At 30.7% G+C, this 25,245-nt stretch overlaps 3 protein-coding genes across 3 annotated transcripts; 2 read left to right on the top strand and 1 right to left on the bottom strand.

Moving 5' to 3' along the window:
- Positions 1 to 409: 409 nt before the first annotated feature.
- LOC148231466 (gustatory receptor for sugar taste 64f-like) lies at positions 410 to 4,918 on the bottom strand. The gene is made up of 8 exons (XM_088193595.1): positions 4,880 to 4,918; positions 3,106 to 3,145; positions 2,895 to 3,043; positions 2,627 to 2,779; positions 2,435 to 2,589; positions 1,895 to 2,087; positions 1,729 to 1,818; positions 410 to 1,670 (listed from the first exon to the last, which is right to left on the bottom strand). Exons 1-8 carry the CDS (start codon positions 4,916 to 4,918, stop codon positions 1,548 to 1,550), a joined length of 942 nt encoding a protein of 313 aa, XP_088049721.1. The 3' UTR covers positions 410 to 1,547.
- A 3,861-nt stretch (positions 4,919 to 8,779) lies between these two features.
- On the top strand, positions 8,780 to 9,695 carry LOC148231465 (uncharacterized). Its single transcript, XM_088192120.1, has 2 exons — positions 8,780 to 8,832; positions 9,011 to 9,695. Exon 2 carries the CDS (start codon positions 9,012 to 9,014, stop codon positions 9,612 to 9,614), a length of 603 nt encoding a protein of 200 aa, XP_088048246.1. The 5' UTR covers positions 8,780 to 8,832; position 9,011; the 3' UTR covers positions 9,615 to 9,695.
- A 4,699-nt stretch (positions 9,696 to 14,394) lies between these two features.
- On the top strand, positions 14,395 to 18,042 carry LOC148231464 (phospholipase A1-like). The gene is made up of 3 exons (XM_088193594.1): positions 14,395 to 14,491; positions 16,810 to 17,107; positions 17,409 to 18,042. The coding sequence occupies exons 1-3, from the start codon at positions 14,395 to 14,397 to the stop codon at positions 18,040 to 18,042; spliced, it is 1,029 nt and encodes a 342-aa protein (XP_088049720.1).
- Positions 18,043 to 25,245: the final 7,203 nt, after the last annotated feature.

Here is a 25,245-nt window from a genome sequence, read left to right as displayed (position 1 = left end):
ATTATTCAAAAAGTTTTGAAGGAAATGTTAAGCTTTTATTTTGATTTTTTAGCGCCCCTGGAGCTGATGTGTATGTAATAGCTATGTACAATGGACGGCACAAAAGTAGTAACAAGTTAAAATTTTGTGAAATTATACAAATGTTGGGGGCTTCAAATATACTAGTAATGAAAAATTAACAAAATAAGGTAAAACTTAAACTTGGAATTATATAAAATAAATTATTAACTGTTTTGAATTATATTATCAGTCAAATAATGTAGGTATGAAACATAGTTTTTCGTCTTTATTACAATATATACATTTTTGCCGCATAGCAACATTGACTTGTTTACAATATTTCAAGAAAACTGTCAAAAGGGCGTTTTTGAGGTTAAATTTTGTTTTATGTCATATAATATGTGTTTATTGTTATTTAAACTCTATAAACAGTTTTGATGTTTAAAGAATACATTAAATCAATATAAATTTGTATTAAGTATTGAATAACTAATTTTTAGTAAAAATTTTCAATTTGATCATCTTATATATAATTGTTCTAAGCCGCTTCCGGACGCGCACCCTTTAAAATGAAACATTATATGCTCAATATTCTACTCTGTAAATCGTATAGCTTTGTATGAACGGTGATGGGTACTTCTCGGACACCACGCCCGAGTCCCGCAGTTGCATTAGGCTCGGGAGTTTCAGCCCATGAGCAACTGAGGTCCAACCCAACCTGGCGTTCGCTCCGGAGTACTGCGCACGCTAGGCCAGACCTTGGTCGTCGTGATTGACGACCGTGGACGGGTCTACCGTCGCGGAATGCTGTTGATGGTCTCCGGCATCACTAACCGTTGGAGACAGAGTTAGATAAGGGAAATAGGGAAGCCGCCGGTAATGCATTATGTTATTTCGACCAATGAAAAATAAGCATTCAAATATAAAACAAGATGGCCGACAGTACCGTGACAACAGCTTTAAATAATTATTATTTATAAATAAAATTTTGCTACGCGACAATAATTTTCATTAATTCGTCATTTCACTGAGGATTAGAGGAATACATTGATTAAATTAGATAACCAATCATAAAATAATCTTCCGAATGAAATCTTCAAATTTTTAATTCCGGGCGATGCGACTCACCGAGACCGAAAAGTCAGTTTTTCCTTTTATAAATAATCAGATTGCAAATTAACTAGGTGTGTTATAAGGTTTATGCGTTTATTTCGCTTAGTAACATTTCCGTCTGGCTAGCTTCAGGAGCAACACGCATGATCGCACTCTTCCACAGATAGCAGCATTTGTACGCACAGACTGTCTGTCTGATTGGAGTGTTGATTGAAAACGACTTTGCCAAGTTCGATGGTTTTTCCACTATAACTTTAAACTAAATAATTTAATTTTGGCTTTATCTGTCGACAAACATTTGGACACAATTATTGTGCTTCACGCAATGCAGCGAAGTTTTACATCACCAAACACTACGCTTTATAAATAATAAACATTTTTTTATATAAAACTATATTAAACATTAAATACATAATAACGGAACACAGCACTAATTAATTAACGGTTTTTAATGGCACTCCACAAGTATCGCTGACTGTGATATTAGCTGTAACGGGTGGAGGTGATGCGTTAAACTGTACCAAAACAAGTTCATAAGTCACTATTGTTCCTGCAATCTTTAAAGAAATGTTAATATAACGCAAAGTTTAACATTAATAATTGTGTTCACCATACGGTTAAAATCAAGCCTCGGGTTACGTAGAAGAAATTTAATCCTGTTATGGCAACCACGTCGGTTACGACTTGTTCTAAGAAGCGTTGAATCTGAAAGTTATACAAAAATGTTTTATTAAATTATTAAAATAGTATAGTTTTATTGTAATTATGTTAACAATTATACCTCAGTTCCATAAGAAGATGAAGGGGTAGCATATAGAACCGCGGCTGGCTTTTGAGCAGCCGAATGTATTCGGGCGGCACCCAGAGATACGGCCACAGATCTCGACATTAGAAATCCAAACGAAAACGTAAAGTAAATAGCGTGGGACATCCCTCGAAACTTCCTACACATACATCCTTCTTTTGAGGTAGGCCTTCATGAGGTAAATAAAAAAAGCAAAGTGCAGATTGTGTTTGCTACATTACCAAAAGTATAGCTAACGAAACATAGGTAATCAGAGCGCATCGAATGCTTATTCAATCTAAAGCTTTTTTATACAGCGAATGTTTTATAAGCTATGATATAAGGCATAATCAATGTAAAATATAAAAGTAGAAGTGATGTGTTTTTATTGTTGTTAACCTCACCCGAACGTTGTACCTAAACAACCATCACTAGATTTATGTTGTTCGTGTATATTACTGGAGATTGTTACATGGGGCAAATGTTATTAAATTATAAATATTAACTACAAACATTTTACGATCTCTGGTAACTTACTTGAGACTGTTGAATAGCTGTAAGCATATGAAGTATAGATTGTTAGCAAACGATAGTAGAACTATTTCGTTTATTGCAACGTCAACTTCTTTTACTAAACGTGATAGATGGGAAAATTCTTCTCGAGCAACCTTCCAAAATATTTCAGGTAAATGCTAAAATCAATAATTATCAAGTAAATAAAATATATACATATGTTCCATCACTGATAATAGTACTAACCTTTCCTTTCATTGCTTCTAACCTATCGTTTAATAGTTCAAAGCGATCCGTAAGTCCAATACTTACGACCATAATAAACAAATCCATAAAATTCCAATTGAAAGTTGATTCCAAATTTAAGATCTTGGATATAAATGACATTATTAATTAAAAAAATATATATGGTATAATGCTTTAAAAACATATAAATATTTAAAATATTTTTTAATGTCTAATATTTTTTAATTATTGCTATTACCTGCAACACAATACCTTTCCAGAGTGCAAATTCCGTAAAATAGAATATCTGCTCATATGAATTGACGAAAAACGTTTCAGCCGGAGGTCGACCCTGACTGCAGTCATATCCAACGGCCACTCCAGACAATATAGATAAAACATGTTCAACTAAAAGAAAAAAATACTTTTAATGGTATGAAACGTAAGATTTTATAACTAATTTCAATTACCAAGTGCTGGAAACAAAATTGCAAAGCAGCAAATGCTGAACTTTGAACGAAGTGTTCGTCATCCGGATTTGCTTTTCAATATCCTCGGTCGGAGTTTCTCTTGGCGTGCTATGGCAGCCCCTAGTGCAGGCCAACGAGGAGCGAGACGAAGAAACAGAATCATAACCAATAAAGTGCTTCCGTAAAATACAATGCCAGCTATGAATGTAATATAATATCGTTATTTATATTATATTGTATAATATAATACACATAAGCTAAATCAGTCTTCAATATGGTATTTATTTAAAAAAATAATATTTATAAATATACTAACTTAAAAAACAACAATAGTTGTCTTTCTGGCGTGAGATACCACTGCTGGTGGGCGTGCTTTTTTTTAGAAAATATTTGTAGTATTGAATTGTTTGAATTAGATATTCAAAATATATAAAAAAGTATGAATAAGTTGAATGCGCATCTTATCACTGAACTTTTTATCGATTTTTATATTTAAGGTAGTTAATGTGCGAATTCAATTTTATATACATTATGTGCATTAAAATACACTGTGCGTTTGTAGTCAAATAATGTATTGTACTATTGTCAAAATGCGTATCGAAATAATAGTTTTGTTTTGCGCAAAAAATATTTATTTTCAATTATTAACGAAATAAGAGTAAAAATAAATTTGTTTATGTTTTTAGTTAAGCTTTTTGATTTTTTTTAGTTAAGCTAGTTACTGTGCGAACTATATTTCATATAGTGCATATAATTTGAATTACCATTCCCGCACTTCTGCGTTTTGTTTACTATTACTATTATTATAAAGAAATATAATACTTGGTAAACTCATATTTAATTAGAAGGGCTTACATTGAAAATACAGAGTTTGATCCATACGGCTTAATTTGTCTCAAATACGATTCTTACGCATTCAGCATTGTCTCCCGGTACTGAAACTTCGTTTACAGCCGTATATTGGAATGCATGATACCATATGCAAAAAATACATATATACCAGAGAGATCATACTTTGTGTTTTAGAGGCTTATAAAGTCACATTACTCGGCAGCAAAACCCGAAACATAAAACTAACATGGTAAGATTTTCGGCATAACCCTACGTGTAAAAATTAAATTTATAATTACTAGTTTTGTATATATCCACTCCTGTGTAAATCATTCTCATTATACAAGCAACTATTATCATTGCGGAGCAAGTCATGCTGATTAACGTAAACAATACTTTCCAGCTAAACCAATTGAACCTAGAATTAATATTTAATAATTACTATAGAAGCATAAATAATAACTCATATTTTATTGTATGTTTTATAAGCTCATTGTAAATATAAGTACAATATAAAAGCATACATTTGTGGATTAAATCAAAAATAAAAAAAAAAATAAAAAAAAATGTTACAATAGTTTCAGATGTCGATTTTACTTTACTTTAAGTATGTTGAATCTGGATCTCGCACACCAGCCACTGGTAAAATCCCAAAGCATTGTCCGACTGTTAAAACATTACTTATTGCTCTGTGAAAAGTGTCATCCATTTCTTTGTAAGATTTTCCATTTTCTACATTCTCTATAGATTTCTTTTTGGGAAATATTTCTGTAAATGAAATATGATACATTAATATGAATTTAAATTATAGCATATATTTTTTTACCTACCATCAAACATGACAAATGGTTTTGGTTGTTCATTTTGCTTATCGTCGTGTTTAATTAATGTCCTGAAATAAAATATTTATAATATACATCTAAAATATATAATAATAGCACACCTTATCATTTGTGAGTTTGATGCCGAGGGGCGAGCCCATTGCGATGCTGGATATATTTTAATATCATTATTTTTCATATCATTATTTTTCATATTGCGTTTCGGTTGAAATTTGTTGTTAAATGCTTTCATTTTAATATTATTAAACATGTTATTATTAGCCACTTTATTCAATTTTATCCTACTTTATTATAAGTGTACTCTTAGTGATAGTTAGCGTACCTATGGCCGTTCGCTTAATAACAAATGTACGTGTGGATAATGAAGTGTTGTGTCCGATTTATCGTTTCAATCAGCGAACTATTTTCGAGAACAATAATTGTAATCTGACTATAAATCTCAGTCGCTTAATGTCGCTCAAACGTGAAAATTGGAAAAATAAGAACCTACTTGAAAAGCGAACGGTCTTACAATAAATAAATATATGTCAATATGAAAATAAAAATTATTAATGTGATTACATGTTAACAAGTAAATATTTTAGTAAGTATATTATATTTACAAAAAAAAATATATTTTATACTTATTTAATATTTATGAGCTGATTTTAGATAATACATTTTTGATCACAGTTTTATTTTAATAAGACCCTCGAAAACATATTTCACTAGCACTTTTAAACTATTATACTTCAAGTTTTATTATTTTTACTGTTAAGTGTAGCGCGTATTCATTTGCAATAGTTGGAACAAGATGACACTGGTTTTCTATAAATATTCAATGAACTAATCTGTGCCTTACCGAAAATATTGCGTGTTTATTTTTATAATTTATACAATAATATACATATATACGTGTCTGTTTCGGCTTAGCTCCGCTTGGTGCAAGTTCCAAGTTGAAAGCGAAGTGACAGTTTTGTAGTCAAGTTTCAAGGGGAAATTCTTGACGGAAATAATTAAGTTCGGCAGTTATCTGAGCTATATATAATTAAGGATTGATAGTAAGTCAAACGTTCCCTCTAGTTCACCGATGCAGATCAATCAGGGTGGAACCAGTCTCTTTGTTTTTGTCTAACACTATTTGGCATCTTATCAGACTATTTGGCATGTATAAATATGATTCAAGTATTAATATTTGTCAGCTGTGTTGAATGAAAAAGATTCCAGGTTGATCAAAATTGGCGCTTGCAAATGATGTAGAGTAATTTTTCAGTGGAAGTCTCTCTGGTTTCTGATCTGCATGCGTCTTCTCTTCACTCTTTTCTAAATAAAATATCGAGATTTTTACGCGTTTCTTTTTAGTAGCTGATGATGAGAAAATAAACTTATACAAATTAAAATAAGCTTGTACAGAATCAAGAGTGTGTCTCCCGGGTGTCCTTTTCACGCGATACCATTGTCGCCCTTTATCGATGACGAATAATAATATACGTTTTTTTTAAATATATAATTATATATATATATATATATATATATATATATATATATATATATATATATATATATATATATATATATATATATATAGCTTGTATATATATATATATATATATATATATATATATATATATATATATATATATATATATATATATATATATAGCTTGAACAAATAAGAAATAAATGCTGCTTTTTAATTTTTGTTCCATGTCTATAAGTACAACCTCTTTTAAAAAAACAAAAATATGTGTCTCATATATCTTCCCGATGATGAAAAATAAAAATAATACGTAACAATTGAGAAAAACTCTTAGTCTTTTATAAGATTTTTCAAATAGCCTAAAAAATGCTTATTTAAAAATAGTTAAACCCGCTTATAACGTACAACCTTCTCTCAAAAAGTAAGTATGTGTTTCGGGTGGCGCTTTTACGGGACACCATTGTCGTCCCATTTCGATGACAATAAAAAAGGGCGAACTACGAAATTAGTTATTAATAAAGTGATAGATTGATATATTTATTTAGATATCTCAGATGTAATTCAAGATACAATGAAGTTGCGTAGTGAAATTATATTTGCGAAACAAATGTTTTTTGTCGCGATTATCTGCAAATCATAACTAATAAGTAAGTACTTATTTAAGTTAAAATATTGTTTTTAAAACATTAATCAGTAAGTATATTTTTTTATTCCAATATATTAATCATGGGACTAGAGGATACATGAAAAAAACAACTCAATAATTTTTCATACACGACATTGATTGACCCTCGCTTTCTAATCAAGATCGCCATCAGCTCGAACAGTTAGCGAGTAAACAGTTCATCACGTGTTTCACTAAACAAACAACCTATCGTGATTAATGCATAAATGTGTTTAATAATAATATACAATGATATATATAAAACGATGCGATAATCGTTAAATGTTCTGAAGATTACTGAAAAAACGTTCGCTTGCAAAAAGTATCTTTAGGAAAAATGCTGATTCAATTTTAAAATAGTAATAATGTTTATATTTTTCGGACATTACAGCCGCCGCGCCATATCCAAGCAATTACCTGCAACCATTAATTTTAATGTTGTTATAACGGATAACGTAAGCTCACTTTTGTAATGGCGGTTTTTACGAGCGACCTCCTCGTATAAACCGTCGATTATTTCGCACCGAAAACTGCTACATAAAACACGGATAGGGCTTGTGTAAACATCACTCGTGTAGAGATTCTTCGATATGTTATCAGTAATATTCTATAATCGTTAAATTCAAGAGGATCGTGATTGTGGTGGATTGTTTTGTATTGAAAATCTGCTGGTAATCGAGAGATCATTCATCTCGTCATATTTTTGTTTTTTTTTCCACCATCAAATTTTATAGACAATGTAGGGGGTCTATTTATATGTATTTATTCAGACTCATTATGGCCAAAACTTGTACAGAAAATATAATCATATTTTTAATATTCTGATAAAAAATAATCATAATCTTCTTAAAAAGGCCAGGCTAAGAGTTTGTAGGGGAATTTCTCTGACAGTAACAACGAATGTATGCTCTTTATGTAAATGTTTATAATTCAATTGTAAATTATATACATGTCCTAAGCTTTTATTTGTAGAATATAAAACAATAATATAATAACATGCAACTTTGAAAAAGATATTTAATTTTTAAATAATAAAGTGAATTTTGTCTTATTTTGTAAAATGCAATTTCAAGAAACGCAAGAAATTAAAAATTGAAAAAGTGACTTAATTCACATATTTTTGACAGTGAAATATTTCAAAGGGGGAGTAGTAAATAATTTAGATTATGTATATTCCGTAACATTATACATATATTACATGCTAATAATACGATTAAGAACACAATTACCGTAAAAGCATGGGGTGGCGTTTATTTGTATTGAACATGACTATTTTTACTGATGCGGTGTATTGGCTTTTATACATAAATCTCTGCCATACTATTAACAAATTATATTTAAAACATCAGCTAATGTACATTTAAATATCTAAAATAAAAAAAAATATTTTCAAATAGCATCCACTAGCTCTAAGAAATAATTTTGAGTGTTTTATGATTCTTAATTGTCTCTGACTGTGTACATGCGGTTGGTTGCATGTACGTTCAACAAGCATTTTAGATTTTTTTAGTAACATTATTCGAAAAGCTTAAAGGAAATATTAAGTCCTTATTTTGATTTTTTAGTGCCCCTTTGGAGTTGGCGCCCCAGTTGTAGGCGTGCTTTATTTTCGAGTATGTTATAAATATTTTATTTAATATTTTTTGATACACAACGGACAGGGAAAAGTAGTAACAAGTTATAAATTTATTAATTTATACAGAAGTGGTGGGCCTCAAATAAACTAGTAATAAAAAAATAAAGAACACAGTAAAACTTTACTTGAAATTTTATAAAACAAATTATTAACTGTTTTGAATTATATTATCAGTCAATTAATAAGGTATGAAATATAGTTTTTCGTTATTAATACAATATATACTTTTTTGCCGCATAGCAACATCGACTTGTTTACAATATTACAAGAGAACTGTCAAAAAGACGTGTTTGAGGTTAAATTTTGTTTTATGTCATATAATATGTGTTTGTTATTGTTATTTAAATTCTATAAACAGTATTGATGCTTAAAGAATACGTTAAATAAATATTAATCTATATTAAGTATTGAATAATTATTTTTTAGTAAAAATTTAAAATTTGATCATTAATATAACTGTTATATATTTTCAGAATGAAACTCATCGCCAGTATATTATCGTCGTGCTGCCTGACTTTCGCAATAGCTGAAAAAGATATGTCTTCAATCTTTGACTTTACCGTTGACGACAATTTGAACGGTTGGGTGGAGCAATCGGATCCCGTGAGATCTGTCGGGATGTCAAAAGCAACTTTGACCATTCAAAAGACTGAAGTTTTTCAAAGAGCTGTGTTTTTCGCACTTCTGAATCCTCAACCAAACGGCGCAGGCTTCGCCGGGGTCAGGAAGATGGGGGTTAAATTAGATTTATCAAAGTTTGAAGGCTTCGAAATCAAATGCAGAGGCCAAGGAGAGTACGACGGTTTCAAAATTGTGCTAAGGCATAAAGGGATGAACAACGAGCCAAACTATACATACGAACAAATGTTTCAAGGTCCAAAGGATAAGTTTAAAATAGTCAAATTGCCTTTTGAAAATTTCTTGCCATATTACAGAGGAAGGGAAATTAAAGACGGTGAAAAATTAGATACTTCGGATATAACTGGATTTGGAATACAATTTTATGGAGGAGTTTATTTGCCTGTAAAGCAAAAAGGACCAGCCACTTTGGAAATTGATTGGATTAAAGCTTATTAATAAATTATATTGAAAAAATTATATTTGTTACCGATTTGTATAGTTGCTAAATTGATTTTATGAATAAATGTAGTTTTAAAATATAATTTTTTTGTGCAGATATTATAAATGATAATATAAAATTTGTATTTTTATAAAACAATTGTAATAATAAACTGTATTTATTATAGTTTATACATATGGTTCACTGCAGCCTTTTTTGTGGTTATTATAAGAAAAAGGTCGTTTTTATGTCTAAAATTTTAGGTACTCGGCACACTTCTGGACAAAATAACACAGGGTATTCTTATAATTCGCAACCATAAATAATTGTATTAAATTACATTAAATTTTATTTAAATTTATATTTTTAAAAGATTTTTTTGATGTAGGTAAGATATATTCATTTTTTATATAGCCGTTATTTCAAAATAAAATACCAGATTAGATTGACTAACGGACTTAACCGAGATATTTACAATAACTGTTCTTAGATAACGTTTTATCTTAATATGATTAAAACTAAAGCAGTTACATTATATCCCGTATCAATAATAAAAAAAACATTTTTTTATTTTGCACTTTTAAAAAGTTTTAGAAAAAAAGTAAAGATGAAAAACATATTTAAAAAAAACATATTTTTTTTGCATTTACTCAGGATCATCTAATAACAATAAATTTGGAATATCCGCGCGGATGTTCTTTAACGAATTCATTATTAGATCCAAAATAATTACATTAAAACCGTTGGATTCAATCTAATAAAAAATATGAGCATGTTAGTCAGACCTCCGAATTGCACATTCCAGAGGATATGTATACATTACGAAATATATCATTACACTAATACACCAGCTAAGGAGTTTGTTAAGATTTGTAGTAGACATAAACAAAGAGTCTGGTTCTACCCAGAATCATTTACATTGGTCAAAGATTCGACGCCTCATCTAATTTATTAATAATATATAAGTCAAAATACTGTCGTAATTAATCACTTACATCAGGACTACTGTCCTGATGTAAGTTTAATTAGCAGTTCTAGAAGTATCTAGAACTGCTAATTAAATAGCTGACGCTTTCTTCGAGTTATTTTAGATAATGAGCATAAACTTCAAGAAAAGTATAGTCAACTCATATGTTAATATATCATAGCGATTATTTAAACAAGACTAGTAAAAAGAGTTTAAAAAACAAATGGGATAATTCTATAATATTACATGTGCAAAGAAATGGCGTTTCATGCTGCCTGCTCCTAAGGAACAAAAGACAATAGAACACCAGCAATGCAAAGAGCAAGCAATCGGCACAAATACCGTTACACAGTGACCAGGTAGAGTAATTAAAAAGCCCCGAACTGGTCTGATAACCGAAGAATAACCTAATACTATATGTATCAGATAAAAACAAAGATTCTAGTACCACTAAAAATCATCCAGTCAAAGGAGAGTATGATAAGATTTGTGCTAAACAACAACAAAGAGTCTGGTTCTACCCTGAATTATATACATTGACAGTGACTTTAGACTCTCCAATTCACGAAAGTATGTACTATATAAACTAGAACACTGCCGTACTGAATATTTAACTTCCGTCAATTAATCTAGAACTACCACTAAATTAGAGTTTAGCCAAACTAGCATTAAGCAAAGTTACGTAAAAACGACCACTAAAGACCAACGAAAGCAATCGCTTTTTACTTCGACCATCCAATCCGGTCCAGCATTCACCAAAATTCATAAGGGTTCAACTCAATCTCCGATACGACTTGGAAACTATGAGACGACACGTATATACTCGTATATTTATTATTGCAAATATGTTACGACATTGATTTAGAGAAAACAGCGATTTTTGTATTATTTATTATATATGTGTATATATTTTTTTAACAAAAATAAAATTTGTATCATAAATAATATGTTTATGATTGTTTCTCTCGTGGCTTAGTAATAAATTTCTTAAACATATTTTTAATAATTTTCTTTAAAAAATAGTATATAAAACAATTCAAGAGATATTATTTTCAGTTTTTAGAGTTTATATATAAAATCGATAAAAAAAACGTTATCACAATAATTATTCTAATCAGTGTATTGTCATGCCATGGCCCTTTTACCATTGTTGTAAATGACAATTCGTGATGTATTATTGAGCAGACAATGAACTTATGAAATTGGAAGGTTATTGTAGAAAATACGTTTATTACGTATTTTACAAATAATGATTGGTAGCATAACGCCCTTTTAAATTAAAAAAATAAAATTGATGTATTCGTGGTCTGTGCTAATAGCAAGGAACAGTTAATCGCTTTGGGTAAAATACGCTTTTTGCCGAATTATGTGGAAATTAAATAATGATCGATAGTACTACGCCTTTTCGATTTCCACATAAAAATGAATTATTCGTGTTCCCTTTTATAGAATGCACTATAAATTATTTTATACACAGAGGCGTTGCATTTTTGGCGCCTTCAGATAATTTTGGTTGATTACATTTTTTAAATTTATTTTATAATTTCGTTCTAGTATATAATAATTGGCGTACATTTAAACTTTAAATTATTACTGTGAATCAGTTTTTATTAAGGTTTAATATAGTTATACGTTATTGTTACTTATCATAGCTATGAGGCCGGCGGACGAGGCCCCGTCGGTCGTCGTTCTCCCATGTTTGTTCCGCCGCCGTTACTAATGCTACCTAGTTTGTGGCTAATCCAATATATCAACCCCCACAACTTAACATATACAATTCTGTAGGGGGTTCCTTCTGTGCTTATTTATGCAAACTGTAAAATATTCAAGTTCAATTAATTCCTATTGCAAATTAAGGGTACTCCATTTTGGTTAAAAAAAATGGATATTCGGTAAGTTCTACATAATTTTCTTCTTCTTTAGTAAGCATTAAATCGAATTTTTATATCTACAAGTTTGTTTTAATACTTGTGCTAAAGAATATGCTGCTCAATGCGTTTTAAGAAGCATATTCAAGTTCAAAAGATTACTTTATTTAGTTTTCTAGGCATTTTGAAATTTTCCTATTCAAGGCAATGAAACGGTTAGTCGACGTATACTCTTAAAGTTTTAAAGGTCTTGTTTTTTTTGCTATATATCAGACATAATTTACAGGTTAAATAATGATACTAGATACACGAAGCTTGCAGATGTATACAGTGATATTATTTAGATAATTTGTCCACTAATACATATATATTTTTTTTATCTTTTTTAGATTAAATTAAGACCATCGTGGCCTAACAGGTTACCCCAATGCGCCACGATGGTCGAAAACTGTATTTCAAAAAGCAAAACTGTATCATATTTTTTTCTGATTATAGTTTGAAATATTAAATCCTTTACTGAATATTTTTTCCATTACATTAAACATATCATAGCTTGAGTTATTATCGATAATTTTAGAGTTTTTATGTTTAGTTAAAAGAGGTATAAAAAAAATGGATTTGTGTTCTTTACATTTACAACGAAATGGAGCAAAAATTAAACACCAGCTATGCATTTCTTTACCGAAAGCAATTGACGTTAAAATGAGATCTATCATGCTAATACACAATAACGAAAGAGTGTGCTCGTTTAAGCTCGTTAAGTATCGTCACCGAGCAAGCAGGTGCAATTCCATGGTTGCCGAACCCATACAAGCAGGATAGTCTAATAAAATATTTATTTAAATACATGTGCGTAGCATAGTAACTTTACGCCAATGTACCATGCACATGAAAAAAGCAATACATATGTATGAAATATATATAAAATATTTACAGAACAATTTGATAAAATTATATAAAGTAATGACTAGACCACAATGCGTCCATTAATTTAATAGTTAATTTTAAGGCCATCCGGAATTACAATTAATTTTATTAATATTATCAATCAGCAAAAATACATTATTGGGTCGAGATTAGAACATTAAAAAATTCCTGACGTCAATGTTTATCAATACAAGTCGCATAAATATTTGTTGTTGTTCATATTTAACACATTGACGTCGATTTATAAAGTATGATTTAATTTTATGCAAAAACCCAAGTCATTTATTTTTTAAGAAGTAAGGCCTTTGAAGCTATAAATAACAAAGAGATAGCTCTTAATCAGTGCTCCCAAAGTCTGCAGCTTCTAGAGGCGCCCCCCAGAGAATCCACTACACCAGCTAGGATTTGCGCTACTGTGCCTATGCCCTCCAAAAGATCGACGAGAAAATAGTATTCTGCCTTTTAAAATTATAGTACAAACATTTCCAACACGTGCTGCTTTATAGCCAACGAAATAAAAACGATAAAGTCATACATATTATTTTTCGAATCGCTTTCGCCGTAACGCGCTTTTTGTCAAATCGGTAATTTTTCTGTATACATTGAGCATGTTGTTGCAAAAAAAAGCAATATTCAACGCTTTAGTGATTTTCCCGGAAGGCAAATTGAAATTCGGCCTCCAATTTCGACGGTCGTAAGCCACTCGTTTACTGGCCATTGTTGTAAAATCCTGCTCCCCTTTCGTATTGTTCTGCCTCCGTTAATCCACCGGGCGTTTTCAATCGATTACGAGCAATAATTAACATTTCAGGTGACAATGATTTTACGAAACGGAAATGGGACAACTGCTATTAAATTTTTAATCCCCCTTTTATAAAAATTGACCCTCCTTTTCACACGCAATTTGCTTGTACATTTATCGATTCCATTTTTTAGAACGTTCCGATCTGTCCCATTTCAAACAGAAGCATGGTCATCGAGTGCGTGGGTTTAATATAAAGGCAGGCATAAATGGTTAGCTTCCATAATATCACGATGCGGCCGTGGGACATTATAATAATAATTTCGATTTTCGTGTTGGCGTGTCGGGCCGAAAATCGGACTGAAAAGGACGACGGATATCTGACGAATTGTAAGCAAACTATATCAAATTTTAATTATGTAGTAAACTTTTTAAGTCAAAGAAAGTATTCATTGTTGTTGGAATTAAATCAAATAAAATTTATAATGTGACAAGATGGAGTACGGTTCGAATCTGTATTTTTCTAGTGTCTTTTTGCTAGAAGCGTTGGCATAAAATTCAATACGTTAATGGCGTAGCGTAGCGCAATGAAGCACTTTTAAAGTTGTAAATAGGCAGTGTCGACAACTTGTCAATACTAAGGGACTTTCGAGTCGCAATCGCGTCCCTTATTCTTGACAGCTCGAGATCAACTAGCTTTCCAAACACAAATATGTTGAAAAGCTGAAAAAATATGTGGGATGGTATGGTGGGATATTGATAATGATGCAATAATTATCTTGTTAAATTCCAGTCAAATGAAAATAAATACGAGATCGCATCCTTTATTCTTAACTGTTACGGCCAGGACGTCAGCGCTTGAGAACATTCTTCTCGCACAAGCCATCCGGCTGCTCAACGAGCTTGACAAGCATAAGAATGTTTTCGGCGATATCTATAAGGAGGTGGAAAAAAATATGTGATGGTGCTCATCTGTTTTATGTGTACACTACAACTGTTTTTTTTATTTATTTTATTTGTATGTTAAACTGTATAATAGCCATTATGATTAATAAATAAATAATATATTTATGTATAATACTTTAGTGGCCAATTGCCACCACTTAGCAACGGCTGGATGACAAGATAATTGCGTTTTTTCAGAACCACAGAAGATAAAGAAGCAGATGATTTTTTTTTATAATGACCATTATGACGTCATTGGAGAAATATTTCAAGTCATGGTGGTCAAATTTGTAATAAAAAAAAAATATAATATATTTACTGCCATAGTAAAATTGAAAATTTTGAATAGAATGTCAAAATTAATTGAGTATAATGTCTAAATGTCAGGTTGCTTGAAAAATCTCGTCATTTTCTTTAGGAAAAGTGACAGTTTAATAAAAATTCGCATCATATTTATTTTATTAAATATAAGTTAAAGAAAAAATGATTTTATTTTATAAATCATTAAAATAAATTTACAGTTACGCTTGCTACGTAATAATATATGTATGTATAAGAAAATAAATTAAAATTATTTTATTTACCAAACCTATTTTTAGAAACGTATATATGTTTATAAATAGGCAGATATGTTTGAACATGAAACCTCTAGATTTGGCCTAGATTTAAAATTTGACTTGGTTTTATTAATTAGCCGATTTTATAATTTTATTTTTTTTATGATTTTATATTTTTTGGTTGCAGATCTTTAGTAAAAATTTTTTGTCCACAATTCTCCTCAGTCATAATTTTTACCTCACAATTATTTGACATCTACATATATTTTCGATATAACTAATACTTTTTTAAAATCTACATTTATCATATTTATTAAGTAAACGCTACGCCGATAACGCAATAAATTGTATCCCAACGCTCTTACCAAAAAGGCACTATAAGGAACATACGGATACGACGGGGATCCGACAAAGCCGCGCCGGACAATCCCGCGCCGACTAAGCCGCCCCAACATAGCCGCGCAATACAACCCCGACATTGCCGCGACGATAAAGCCGCGCCGACATTGCCGCGCAAAGCAAAATTATAAAATTGAATAAAATGAAAGAAAATGATTTTTTTAATTCTAATTATTTTGTTTGTGGACAGCTCTATCACTAGTGATTCGCTTTTTGAACAGTTAGTCATAGATTGGATGATGCTGGACAGTTACAAAATATACCGAAATGAAAATAAATCAATACAATATTATTAAAAAAAGTTTAGGTTGTTTGGTTCTACAGGGAAAGTCGCCGCGAGCGGTAGCGAGACGCCTTACTTTTCCTATATATATTTGTAATTATTATTAAATAAAAACCATGTTATAAAATTAATTTTGTTTTGGCTTTGCGCGGCTATGACGGCGCGGCTTAGTCGGCGCGGGATTGTCCTGCGCGGCTTTGTCGGGGTGCCGGATACGACCCGTATTATTTCTTGCAGAGATCTATAATAAATTTTCTTTGAATCCTTTCTTTATTAACAAAGAGTACTAAAATTCACTGGGATTTTAAACAATGTAGTTATTTATAAAGACGCTATGAACTAGCGTGACGTACAGATCACGAACACGTTAATGCATCTTCGACGCAGTATTGCAAACTTTGACAATGTGCATGCAAATAATCATCTCTGCTTGAACTTTACTCTCAAATCAACCATACTCGCATTTAAAACTGAAAAAAAATAATATAAAATATCTACTAATACCTATCCATACTGTTTTTCAGGTGTATTAAGTCTGATGGACCTTACGATTACGCGAGAAACCACCGATTATCTGAAGCTGCGTCTGATAGTGGGTAATGGACCGGGCCATAACCACGTCTACAACATTAGTAAAGCAGCATCGTTGCTGGTCGACAAGGAGTTCAGAAAAGATTACAGAACGGTGTTGTATGTTTATGGTTTTAATGACAACCCTGATTTGTGGACGCCACCCAGAATCGTAGAAGCTTATCAGACTAGAGGGAGGCATAATATCGTTATCTTGGACTGTAACGGCTTAATATTCTTAAACTATCTTAGGTATGTTGAAACTTAAAAAATACTCATTTTAATATTTTTTTATGTACAAAACATTCGACTACAGTTTTGTTAAAAATATCTAAATAAATCGGTTAGTAACATAAAATAATATAATTTATTAAAATAACACAACCATAGTCAAAATATTACCCTGTTTCTGAGAAAAACAATTCAGCTAAACAGCAACCATGAATCTACAAATATTTAACTTGATATAGGATACGGCTTGTTGGTTTTAAACTGTTTTTATTTATATATTTCATCCTGTTGTTACAATACATATTTTTTATTTATGTTTTAGAGCAGCGCGCCTTGTCAAGTACATCGGAACTAGATTAGGCAAAGTCTTAGCACAAATGAGCAAATCTGGCCTAAATATGGATACTTTAGAACTAGTGGGGCACAGTTTAGGCGGCCACATATTGGGCCACACTGGAAAGTCGTACTATAAATCCACCAAAAAGAAGTTAGCTAGGATAGTCGCTCTCGATCCAGCCGGTCCCTGTTTCAGAGAAGCTGAACCAAAGGACAGGTTAGACAAAAACGATGCTGAGTTTGTACAAGTCTTACACACGAACGGTGGAGAGCTAGGACTGTTGATTCCAGTGGGTCATGTAGATTTTTACTTAAACGGTGGGAGAAAACAACCTGGTCCATTTGGGATATTTTGCTTCCTTATATGTAGTCACGATCGAGTGATTGATTTGTGGGCTAGTTCTGTTGTGAATTTAGGAAAGTTTTTGGGCGTTCAATGCTTAAATTTAAAGGAGGTGGATCAGCGTCAATGCGCTAAGAAGAATCGGAGAACTGCCGTCATGGGTCCGACTGCTAATCCGAAGATCAAAGGTATTTTCTACGTACCCACTACGAGTAACGAGCCCTATTTCGTGGGAGCGTCCATGGAATCGTACTACAACGATCCTTGTTACAATTGAATGGTCGGGTATTTTTGAAACTTTACTTATTACACCGAAGGCAATTTCGAGCTGAGCTATAATGTCAAAAGGAAACTCCTCAAAGGATTGCTTTATTATGAATCGACTTTGGTGCGAAAGTTATTAAACTTTTGGCGTGTCGGTGGTGTATTTTGCGAAGTTTATCAGTTTATTTTTTGGATTAAATTTAATTGGGTTATATAGCTGGCTTTCGAGCTAGTCATTCAATATTTATGTTTGTGCAATATTAAAAGCTTTCGGCTTGCGGTATAAATATTACAATTAACCATATTACGTTGTTGACCTGAATGATATTTTTAATAACGAAAATATATAAAATAATTTATTTTCTATATCATAAAATAATGTAAGCATATAATATAATATTGTGTCTGTTAAATGATTATATAAACATATATAATAAAATAATAAAAATATTTTTCAACTCATCCTGATATTTTTTTAATAATATAATTGAATAAAATTAATAGATGTGTAAAAATATAAATAAATTTAAATCATGTTTTTTAGTACCAAAGATAACTGGAAAACAATACATGCTCATTGCAATCAGTATATATGTTCTTAGCGTTTAAATTTTTGCATTTAATAAGACATTTTAAGGACTTTAAGCGCATTCTTTGATTGTCACTTCGCTTCCAACTTGGAATTAAAAGAGTTCAGACAAACTCGCAGATACAGAGCTAAGCCGAATCGACATAAATGACCACTAGAAACCGAAGAAAAGCAAAGTTCAAACCAAAAATTTCAATCATCCGATCTGGACAAGTTAAAACTCCAAGAGATTCACTCGATTTTTAATACGACTTGGATATTAGCACGCAATACAATATCGAGAACAAGATTAAGAATATAATTATTGCACATATTGTTAGTCCATATTCTAAGCCATGGTTTCCCAAACTATGTTCCGCGGAACACTGGTGTTCCGCGGATCCAAAATAGGTGTTCCGCGGAGCCTAAATAGATATTTCACAAAAATTTAGAGTAGATTAAAAAAATTGTTAGTCTTGCTAATACATAAAAATTGTTCATAAATCTGATAAAAAAGCTTGAAAATATGTGTTAAATATTCAACATTGATGTTTATAAAATCTGGAGGGAAAAGTTTTATAAGTCGGTGTTGTTTTTTTTAGCTTTAAAATTTGATCCTATTTAAACAATATTTTTTTTGTTAATTAATCACACGATATTAGTGCTTGTTATACGAATTTTATTTATGTGACTAGATATGCTAATAGCGGTCACTGTATTTTGCATAGGCATGCACTGTTGACTTAAAAAATTTCCACAAATTTAAAAAATGTTATGAAGTAGCCGTGAAAATGATAAACTATGTAAAATCTAGACCACTTCAATCCAGATTATTTAAAATTTTGTGCGATGAAATGGGTAGTGAACATGAAGCACTTTTATTACATACTGAAGTGAGATGGCTATCCAGAGAAAAAGTACTATTAAGACTTTATGAACTTCGAAAGGAATTATTAGTCTTCTTGAAAGCACAAAATAATTTACAACATCATTTTATAATTTTTTTAACAAATCCTTCCTGGTTGATACATCTGCATATCTGGCGGATATTTTTACAAAGTGAAATGATGTTAACTTATAATTACCAGAAAAAAGTATTACAATTTTTAATATGAGAGATAAAATTGAATCTTTTGATAAAAAATTACAATTTCAGATTTTATCGGTTGAATCTTATAACTTTGATTGTATTCCTGTCATGGATATGAATGTTTAAATGAATTGAATTTTCAAGTAGATAAAAAAGTTTCACAAGTATTTTTAGAACACCTATATTACTTGAAAATAACTCTTTCGGAATATTTTTCGAAAACTAGTAAGGACGATTCCTGGGTTCGGAATCCATTTTCCGTGACAGTAAAACCAGTGGGCTTAAGGGAGTATGAAAATTTAGTTAATGACTCTGATTTGAAACAAAAATATCAGCCATTAAATGATTTCTGGGCGAGTCTGACTGAAGAGTTTCCCAAGGTGTCAAAACAAGCTCTGGTTTGTTTACTTCCGTTTTCCACGACGTATTTATGCGAAGTGGGATTTTTTAAGTATATTGCAACAAAAACAAAATACAGAAATAGACTCCACGCCACGGCAGATATGAAAATACAACTAACCAAAATTGTGCCTGATATAAAAAAAATGTTATTTAAGAACCCAAAATCATCAGTCATTAGGAGTTTTATTTATTTGTATTTTTATGTTTATTAAATAAATTTAATAACATTTCTTTAATAACATGTTTTATTTTATTATGAATTACCCAGCCTAAAAAATAAGCTAAGTGTTCCGCCAAAATTTTCGGATTTGCCAAGTGTTCCGTCGCTGAAAAAGTTTGGGAAACCCTGTTCTAAGCTGTTTAAAAATAATCTTTTGCATAGTATAAAGAATATGCTAATGTACAATTCGCATAAAATGTATCCTTAAATGGATTTATTAAATATAGATGTGACTTTAAAACAAATAACATTAACTATCATTGGATTTCATAATAAATATAATGGTAATATTTTTTAGGTGACTGCATTATTGCGCAAACAAAAATCCCACACAGCGAAAATGTTTAATTGTCAAATTTATTTTACTTTTAATTCCAACTCCTTTATATTTTCCTCTATTTTCAAGTAAAAAAATGTGTAATTATAGGAAATGTAAGTATATCATATCAATATTAATTACTAATATAATTGTGAAATATTATTTATTGACGTATTAATAAATATTCATATAGTAGACCCCCTAATAATACGGTAAATTGCTGACGTGCTATTTGGGTGCGTGTAGTTGGGGGTCTAGAAAATACTCATTCAATTTTTTGCAATACATATTTTATTTTTTTATTTTTAGATTAAATTAAGACCATCGTGGCCTAACAGGTTACCCCAATGCGCCACTATGGTCGAAAACAAATTTTAAATTTATAAAACATAAAAACGTATATATACATAAATATAACAATACTTATACATAACAAAAAAAATATAAAATATTAAAATTAAATGATATAAACTGGATCAGATCCTCGTAGCTAACATTAAATAAGTCAATATGTAATGCCAGCGTATTAAGGAGCTGGATGGCCACAGCTATAGGCGAGTCGGCAAGTGCGGATGTCCTAGCCCTAACGGTCATCAAAAGAGGTCACGATCGTGATTCTCGAAAATGTTCCGGAACCCAAAACTGGAATTCCTCGAGAATAGCTGGATTGTCGACAGCAATAATTTAAAAAAATGCTTAGCGACATACAGCTTTCTGCTAGAACTCAGCGAATCATATCCCAACGCTCCTAAAAGAAAGGCGCTGGGATATAAAATATATAACATATGTATGAATCAGGCGCGTGTGGTGAGATATCCTCTCTTTGGCTCGCTACACATAAAATGTCGTGCATCCAAATAGCACGTCCGTGTTATTGGGGGGTCTACTGTATATATATTATATGTTAATATTGATCATCAATCATCAGAATTTCGCCTGTGCGCAATTTTTATTTGAGCAATAATCACTCAACCTATTTTTTAATAATATAAATATGAATGTATATTTTGAACTAATAGATTTTTGCCCCGCAAATTTAAAAAATCGTATTTTCGTTGGAGTAACAAATAAAAATCTGTAATCCATATATTGACGAATATTCATTAACGGTATTTAAAATATTTTATTAACACCGTCGGACCTTATTTGAACAAAAAAATCTCCGCCATCGCATTTTTAAACAGTGAAAATTTATATTTTAATTGTAATGTGCATTTAAAAATATTTTTTTTCAGATCTCAAAGATGATGAAATAGTCTCTTAGTTACGGGACCACATAGCGGGTAAAAAAGGTTAATTACATATACTATACGTAGCAATAGTATTTTTAAGAAAAATGAAAATAATTTAAGATAATATAAAACATCTTTTCCAAATACAATTTAGTTCAAAAAAATTTAGTGATAATTGCAGAGATATAGATAATTTATTTGTCAGTCTCTTTATAAATGTTTTTAATAACAATAGCTCCTGTTTTAAACCCGCATCTTAATAAGCTAATAGTATAATAAATATTGTATCTAAATATCAACAATATTATTAAATAAATATAATTAAAATCAGATGGGATCAGATCGATAAAAAATATTTAACTAAAGTTCACATATAGAACTGTAAAAATTACTAAATTAAATCCACTGGGTAACTATTCTATTTGCAGCTACATTATTCTTTAGTCAACTGCGATACATAATTAAACGTCTTAGTACTTATGTTTTTGTATTTTCACATTTATTGCAATGAACTATTAAAACACTTCATTGCATATTCCATTCACGCCAGCTTGATACGAGTGCCACACAATAATGAAATTGCGGAAGATCCACTCCACTTCATATATTTTTACTGTCACAATCTGACTTTCTCGTGCCAAATGAAAAAAACACAAATAAAGCCCGACATGATGATGATGATGACAAATTCACCTGGCGAATTGCATTCATTTCTAGATGGCTGCGGCCCGTAACTTTCTCCAGATGGAATTGGACCACTCCGCGGTGTTATTGTCCAATCCACTATCTGACGAAGATGGCGCGGAGGGTGAATGGAGAATTTTTTTCTACGGACACTTTGTCAAATTAATGTTGTCTCACCCCCGGATGCTCAAAGTGTCCGAAACGAGACCGAAACGACTTCCAACGTTGCGACCCTGAACGATAAATTTGGACGGAAGTGCCTACAAAAATCTGATATGGAATCAGATGTTAGATATGCAATGAGATTAACCAGGGTTTACAACATAAATTTCGCAATTATTATAAACGATAAGTTTTGCTCCATAAGCATCGAATGATATATTTATCACGGTGTCCTGAACTAATACAAAAAAATGACGCAAAGAGAGTCAGATTAAAAAAAAAAGAGTGAATTGAGTATTGGTTAAACGAATAAATGTCAGTAACAGGATAAATATTGAAATGCGATATGGAAGTTCAGCGGTCAAAAAAGGTGGAAAATTTCACTTTCTTTCACAAAAAGTTTAAGAAGCTTTTGCCGCGCGCTTTTTACTTTTTCATAACCCTCACCTACGCGCAACGCTGTTGTTTATCGTCATACAAAATTCCTACTTTATGAGACACTTATGTCGTACATTTGTCATTTTCTTATGACAAACGCACATACACACGCGTGCGCGATCGTATCGTAACAAATAATAAAGTTATAATATGATGTATGTAAATGTTTTTCTAACGTATTCGTCGAGAACTAGCCGAAAATAATGCCTGAGAGCTTCCGAGTTTTGTTATGATTGATGTTACAACGTAACATGTACGCATACATACATACTTAACAAGGACAGGGAATGCTTAAAAGTAAGAAGAAAGTAATGGGGTAAAAACAACACAACAACATTTATTAAAAAGCATGTACATATGTCAAGATGAATTTTTGGGTAATAAAGATATTCTCGAGAGCTTTAAATTTAATATGGTGATTAAAACACCTAGCAATAAATTAAAATATTAAATATGTAATATACTAATTGTTATATTAGCATATTCATGAGGAAATGAAAGCATAAATATAAATTAGGGCGACTATAGAAAGATATACAGTAAATGTTACAATGTTGCTTCTTAGCTGTTGAACTATTTTTAACGATTTTATTTTGATTTTATGTATTGAAGTATTGATTCAGTTAATATATAAATATATACATATTTAATTTTAAGTCATAGTATTATAGCAAGATGTGGTTTAAACCAACATTTGAAGAGATCATTAATGAAATGTTTTGCTGGGCTTCAAGCAAGTCTTATCGGGTACTTACTTACAATCTGTAAAAGCATTTTGGTTTTCAGGTCTTATTATAGATCAATAAATTTAAAATTAATTTTTATATATTAAAATCTTATGTGCAATATAACCAAACTAAAAGTATGTTATAAATTAAAATTTTTGCTTATATTAAATTTACTTGATTTTATTTCATAAATATAGTAGTTATATTACCGGTTTTAATTAATCTGTCGACAGTGCTTGTTACATTTCCTCCCAATACAATACCACTTTTACGGGCTATTCCGTTGAAATTAAATTTTGGTGAAAAAATACTCGTATTTCATATATATATATATATACTAACACGTAAAAGAATATATTATTTTAATAATTATTTATTTAGAAAGTAAGAAAATTTTTTAAATCAATCCTTTTAGGTCTATCAATTATGATATACTTTCTATACTTATGTTTAATAGAGAAATGCGTTCAAGGTGTCCTTGAATCTTGGACATCGTAGACCAAAGTGTATTCTTTTTTAATAGCACACATCCTTTGATTAACGCAGTAGATACGTTAAAAAGAATATTGCGTAAATCGAGATAATATGCAATAAAACTAGAAAACAGTATTTACGTCTGCTTCTAACACATCTCTAAAACGTAAAATAAACCATCTCAGGACACACTGCATGGTCAGTGGGAGAGGTTGCAGATGTAGATCAAGTGCAATATATGAATGTAAGCCTACCAATGCGTTTGTACATCGTTGCGCTACACGTGTGTCACTAAATATGTTTGATTAAGAGTATTTAAAAAAGTTGTTTCTAAGCCGCAAAAAGTGAAACCGCGTGAAATGAGTATTGCGTAAATCAAGGGCGCGATAGTGTATTTATAAAATCTGGGAAACCATATATTACATTATTCGATTTGTTGTAAAATATTAAATATAATATTTGATACCAACGCGTATTTTTCATTATGTAACGAGTGCCATCAAAATCAATTTTTAACATGGCATTTTCATAATAAAAGCTTAATAATAATATTTATATTTAATTACTAATTTTACCATTTAATTGTAAGAATCTAAAATAAAAATGTATTAATTGTGTTGTATAGGAAATTTTGCTATCTAAAAGTAAAATTAATTTTTACCGTAGTTTTACGTGTTTTTAAAATATGCACGATGTCTTTTCAACATCGATTAAAAACTGATTTAACTAGTTTTTTAGCGCGTAAACCGTTGGCGTTCCATGCTAATATTATTATTAAATATTTATTAAGTTAGTAATTGTATAGACACGTTCGACGTTAAATAATTTACTAACAATACTATATTTGAAAGCGAAATTATTATTAAAAATATTATTTCACTGAAAGAAGCATATTTATG

The sequence above is a fragment of the Plectrocnemia conspersa genome, unplaced genomic scaffold (assembly GCF_051122295.1).
Source record: "Plectrocnemia conspersa isolate PC_06_02 unplaced genomic scaffold, ASM5112229v1 ptg000009l, whole genome shotgun sequence".
Classification (NCBI taxonomy): Eukaryota; Metazoa; Arthropoda; class Insecta; order Trichoptera; family Polycentropodidae; genus Plectrocnemia; species Plectrocnemia conspersa.
The sequence above is the reverse complement of the archived record's forward strand: the minus strand, read 5'-3'. Positions and strand labels throughout refer to the sequence as shown.

Bases quoted from the DNA above. Each gene is read 5' to 3' on its own strand.
- LOC148231466 (XM_088193595.1), bottom strand. From the start codon at position 4,918: ATGGGCTCGCCCCTCGGCATCAAACTCACAAATGATAAG. The intron at 3,044-3,105 runs GTAATTGAAATT...TTTTTCTTTTAG, and splicing joins AATTTTGTTTCCAGCACTTG to TTGAACATGTTTTATCTATA. The intron at 2,780-2,894 runs GTAATAGCAATA...TTTATATCCAAG, and splicing joins GGAAAGGTATTGTGTTGCAG to ATCTTAAATTTGGAATCAAC.
- LOC148231465 (XM_088192120.1), top strand. From the start codon at position 9,012: ATGAAACTCATCGCCAGTATATTATCGTCGTGCTGCCTGACTTTCGCA.
- LOC148231464 (XM_088193594.1), top strand. From the start codon at position 14,395: ATGCGGCCGTGGGACATTATAATAATAATTTCGATTTTCGTGTTGGCG. The intron at 14,492-16,809 runs GTAAGCAAACTA...ACTGTTTTTCAG, and splicing joins CGACGGATATCTGACGAATT to GTGTATTAAGTCTGATGGAC. The intron at 17,108-17,408 runs GTATGTTGAAAC...TTTATGTTTTAG, and splicing joins ATATTCTTAAACTATCTTAG to AGCAGCGCGCCTTGTCAAGT.